Source organism: Elephas maximus, chromosome 19 (assembly GCF_024166365.1).
Source record: "Elephas maximus indicus isolate mEleMax1 chromosome 19, mEleMax1 primary haplotype, whole genome shotgun sequence".
Taxonomy (NCBI): Eukaryota; Metazoa; Chordata; class Mammalia; order Proboscidea; family Elephantidae; genus Elephas; species Elephas maximus.
Genome location: NC_064837.1, coordinates 29,047,615 through 29,053,151, shown reverse-complemented (window position 1 = coordinate 29,053,151; position 5,537 = coordinate 29,047,615). Strand labels below are relative to the sequence as shown.

General features: G+C 41.8%; 1 protein-coding gene across 1 annotated transcript; it reads right to left on the bottom strand.

Moving 5' to 3' along the window:
• Window positions 1–1,506: 1,506 nt before the first annotated feature.
• LOC126062510 (eotaxin-like) lies at window positions 1,507–4,632 on the bottom strand. The gene is made up of 3 exons (XM_049860129.1): window positions 4,552–4,632; window positions 2,126–2,237; window positions 1,507–1,738 (listed from the first exon to the last, which is right to left on the bottom strand). The coding sequence occupies exons 1-3, from the start codon at window positions 4,625–4,627 to the stop codon at window positions 1,633–1,635; spliced, it is 294 nt and encodes a 97-aa protein (XP_049716086.1). The 5' UTR covers window positions 4,628–4,632; the 3' UTR covers window positions 1,507–1,632.
• Window positions 4,633–5,537: the final 905 nt, after the last annotated feature.

Below are 5,537 nucleotides of genomic sequence, written 5' to 3'. Positions count from 1 at the left end.
AGGTCTGGGGACCGGGAGACTATCACAAAGCAATAGGTCACAGGAGAGATTTTGGATGAGTGTGATGTTGAGAGGAAAGGAGTGGTGATGGCACGCCTGCTGAATAAGTAATTGAAGTACATGGGGTCTGGGAAACTGCTGCTGGGGACTAGAATCAGAAGGATGGAACAGGTTTGTCTGATTCCCTTAGTCTTATCCTGAATCTCAGTGAAGACCAGTCAAGCCAAAAGATCATTTCTCAGGAATATAGTCCCTACCCCCATAACCACCACACCTCTTGCCCCCACTGCCATCTTTCTTTCTCCAAGTTCAATGTGAATTACCCATAAAAAAATACAACTGCTGGACTAGTGGGCCACGACTACCATGGCCTCCACCAGACTGAGTCTGGTACAACTAGATGAAGCCCAGTTACCACCACTGACTGCTCTGACAGGGATCACAATAGAGGGCCCTGGACAGAGCTGGAGAAAAATGTAGGACAAAATTCTAACTCATAAAAAAAGAGCAGACTTACTAGCCTTGCAGAGACTGGAGAAACACCAAGAATATGGCCCCCTTTTAGCTCAGTAGTGGAGTCACTCCTGAGGCTCATCCTTCATCCAAAGATCAGACAGGCCCATAACACAAAATGAGACTAAAGGGCACACCAGCCCAAGGGCAAGGACTAGAAGGCATTAGGGGACTGGAAAGCTGGTAATAGGAAACCCAGTGTCGAGAAGGGAGAGTGTTGACATGTCTTGGGGTTGTTAACCAATGTCATAAAACAGTATGTGTACTGACTGTTTAATGAGAAGCTAGTTTGTTCTGTAAACCTTCATCTAACGTACAATTAAAAACAAAACAAACAAAAAAAACAAAGGGGAAACTAAACTAATGGAAAAACAACAACCAGAAAGGAATTCATGAGAATATTCGTGCATTGTGAAGAATGTAACTGATGTCACTGTACAATTTGTGTAGAAAATGTTGAATGGAAACCTAAACCGCTGTGTAAACGTTCACTGAAAACACAATAAAATATTATTAAAAAAAATACAAATGTTGACTTCAATAAAACTATGTATGCATTCCCTAAAATAACATTTAAATCCATATAATAACCCTAGTCACACATTTGGTTTCAAGAGCAATGTTTTTTTAAAAATACAGAATCTTTTCAATCTTGATGATCCTTGGAGGACCCTTAAAAGATTTCAGGAAGGTAGGGAGGAGAGGAATAGCATTGCCCACAATTTGCAGGGAATTGAATTGGGACTCATGGAGGGAAAGCAACCTGCCCAAAGTTTTCTATTTTAAAAAAAACAGATAGTCATGGCAGTTATGTTTTAAAAATTCAATCACTTAAATTAAAATTTTTTAAATTATTAAATAAAACCCATCCCTTTTGGAATGATGATGACATTATCTCAGAACACATCTTAGGGAGGCCAGGGAAAATGAATCAAGCATTTCTCAGACTCTGGTGTGGTTTCAAAAGAAGTGAACATTTATGGTTTTGGAGCAGAAGAAAGGCCTGGAGATCTACTTCTGTGAGGTAACAGCCATCGAAGACCCTGTGGAGTGCAATTCTACTCCGACACACGTGGGGTCACCACGTGTCGGAATCACCTCAGCAGTGATGGGTTTGGCTTATGGCTTTGGAATATGAGATTTTTGGTCCAGGTATTTCATGGAATCTCGAACCCACTTCTCCTTGGGGTCAGTACAGATTTTTTTGGCCAACTTGGTCTTGAAGCTATAGGGAAGAGAAGGCACAGTTAGGATTCCCTTTGAGGGTTCTGCTCACTTGACTCTAAATCTTCCAGAACAATTTACCAAAGGGTGAAGGGGTTGCCATGGAGAGAAGGAAGGAGACAGAGGAAGGATGGAACTCTGAGAGCAGCTATTCTTGATGATCCAGTAAAGCAATCCTTGCTCTTGACTTGAAGGAATTGGTAAGACCTGAGCAAGGTCCCAAATAGGGAGCTGGGAGTTAAATTTTCATGTTGTAAAAATTCATCAGTCGGACTATAGAGACCGAACCCACTGAGTGAATGACTTCAAGTAACTCTGATACACTACTTGACCTCTGTCCCCTAGGAATGAATTTTGGGGCTGGAGAGAGTGGGCTTTTTCGACTCACACCACAGCTGTCAGGGGACATTTGCCGCTGGCAACTCGTGTGTAGCTCTCCAGTCTCTGGATGGGGATCTTCTTGCTGGCCACATTAAAGCAGCACATGTTCGAAATGGAAGCTGAATTGGGGGAAAAAATGAAGAGAGGATTAGCCACCAATGATATGCAGATATTTTAAAGCACAACTACATGTGTAAGGAAGGAAAGCCAAAAGAAGGCAAGGAAATATAAGAGGTGGAAGACAGAATACATTGACACTGAAGTCTTGTGTCCCTGCCTGTGGCCTGGTGTCCTCAGCTGTACAGTGGGGACCCTTCACCACTGACAAAGGGTATGGAAAAAGCTTGATCAATGTGTTATTAGGAGGGGCTGTGTGGCTACATAATAGTGATAGTATCGTTCCCGAAATAGTCTCAGTTCTCTGCTTTCTGATCACGTGGTAGAATTGCATTTCTTGGCCATTTTTGGTTGGTTGGAACCATGTAATTCATTTTTTAAAAAAATTTATTGTGCTTTAAGTGAAAGTTTACGAATCAAGTCAATCTGTCATACAAAAATTTATATACACCTTGCTCTCCCCCTGTTGAGACAGCACACTCCTTCTCTCCACTCTCTAGTTCCATATCCATTCAGCCAGCTTCTGTCCCCATCTGCCTTCTCATCTCCCCTCCAGATGCCACACAATTAATTTTGACCAAACATTGTTGAGAGGAGGTGATGCAAACAATTGTCAGTGCAAGACCCCCCAGAGCTTTCGTTTCCTTTGACATATCAGCCAGCAGTATTCCAGAGGGTAGCTACTCCATCAATCTACAACGCTGACTGTGAAAGATATAAAGCAGATGCTAGTCAAGACACAATAGGTATTTAGTGTGAGTGAGAAATTAATCTTTGTTGTTTTAAGCCAGTGGTGCTTGTTTGTGACCACAACATACACTAGCTTCTTCTGAAGGACGGACTCAATGCATCTAAATCATCAGAGGATAGAAAAATGAATTCTAGTAAAAACACCTAGATATTTTTTTCCCAAGGGTATCAGAGTCAACATATGTGAGGTAACTTGAGAGATTCCCACGGGACCTCATACCCTTCTCCCAGCCAGTGTCTCTGAAGCTGTTTTGAAGTCTAGTAAAAATTCTGGGCCTTCAGTCAACAGAATTTTTTTCCTCCTCTGCTACCAAAAATGCCCATCATGCCCACAGTAAGCGAAGGTCTTCTTTGTGTGTGTGTGCCCACTCTAAACACTGCAAGGGCAGCTGGGCCATGGCTGCGCTTAGCACCTCTCTCCAAACTCATGTCAGGGAAGGAACTGGGGGACTGGACTTGGTTGCCTGGGCTTCAGGGGCATCACTAGGGTTGGTGTAACCCAGTGTGATAACTCATTGTTTTACCCCTTCCCCCCCATGGACCTCCTCCCATACCAGACTATACAAAATCCTTAGTAATGTTTTTTGTACTAACGTTACTCGTCAACAGTAATTTCCGTGTATCACTGAATATAATGGCAATAGTAGTGATATTAAGAGCGAGCAAAATTAAAACTACACCTTTAAATTACAATATCATACCCACAGCCTAAATGTATTTACATTTACGTAGTTTCCTGTGCTTAAAGTGATAAATATAGTCGTAAACTGCTTAAAATGTAACATTTCTTAGATTATATGAATACAAACTACAAAATTGTTTTGTAAAATATTTTCACATGGAATTACAAGATAATCAGATACATTATTAGTAACTGAGTGGAAGCCTTTTTTTGATTTTTCTCCTTTTTCTTTAATTACTACTTCATTCTCAAAAAGTTTATTGATATAGGTGCGCAAATACTAACTGTCACACACAATGCTATAGCTTAAAAAAACAAAAACAAAAAACCCAGAAAATTTGACAAAACCTGGGACTATAAAAACACCTGAAGCAAGAAAACAACAGCATCCCAGACCAAGCCACGTGATTCGAAGTGTCGCTGTAATTGGGTAATAATGACAGTTCTGACTGGATCGTACTAGAAGATTCAAAAAGTAAATTAGCATAGCGTTTTCACCTTGTAGGTATGTTGGTACATACCAGGGGGGCTTATGAAAAATGTTTTTGTTGTTATAACTAACTTCAGGGATATTTTTATAAAAAAAGTCATAAATTTCTGCTGCAACACTGCACAACAATTTTATAGTCAGTCATTTTGGTGTCACCCCCCCCGACAGTGTCACTCGTACCCCCCCGAGTGATGCCACTGCTGAGCCCCTTTCCTGGCTTCTTCCACTGACGATATAAGGTTAGGATATCTCTGGTTCACTCATGAAATCTGTTTATTTATCTTTAAACTGCAGGGTTTGCAGTGAGGCTCTGAAGATTTTTGCTGATCTGATAGTTAGAGGTAATTAACTTAAAAAAAAATTTTTTTTTTTTTGGGGGGATGGGGTGGCTTACCTGGCTGAGTGAGCACTTGGCTGCTGAAGGTGGCTGCTATGAGCAGCAGGCAGAGGAGCTCTGCAGAGACCTTCATGTTGGACGGTGAGGAGGAGAGCTTCAGCTTGAGAACTGGCAGCTGCTACGTTGTCCTCAGCCTCTCTGCTCCTCTGGCTCTTCTGGCTGCTATTTATAGGAAACAGATTGCTCCCAGAGAGACGTTTGCCTGGATAAGATCATAAACAAGAAATTATGCAGATCCTGAATTTGCCTAGCAAATTCCAAATCGTAGGGGTTTAATAGAGGCAATGGATTTGGTCTGGTTTTTAAGAAGGTAAATAATTGGGACTTGGCACATTTGTCATCAACTCTGGGGCTGGGAGTAGGGGAGAAAGAAGAGAATATGTGATAGTGAAATAACTGAGAGGGTCATTCTTGCAAGTTCTGCTTTCTATAAAATAAAACATCCATAAAGGGGCAAAGAGGCAAGGAAACCGAGGACATAGGGGAGATGTAGAGATGTTAGGAAACTTCCCCTGAGTTCACGTTGCAGTCTCCAGACTTGGAGGCCAGGAAGGGACACCAAAACTTCTGCTAGGCACCCATGCGGATGCAGAGAGAGACTTCAGCAGCTCTGAACATTGCTGGGCTTCTGGGAACCCAGGAATTTGTAGCTGCTAACTGGAAGGTCAGTGGTTCAAACTTACCAGCTGCTCTGCAGGTGAAATGACCTGGCAATCTGCTCCTGTAAAGATTATGGTCTGGGAAACCCTATGGGGCAACTCTACTCTGTCTTATAGAGTGGCTATGAGTTGGAATCAACTAGATGGCACACGACAAAAAAAGACAAGAGAACTGGATAATTCCAATTTATCTTGACTTCCTCTGTGTATTTTAAATGATTTGCTGAGCTGCTAAAGTCTCTTTCCAAATGGAATCAACAAGTAAAATCCCATATATCAAGTACACTGTAATGGAGCAGGTCTGTTTGAGAAACAGAAGAGGGG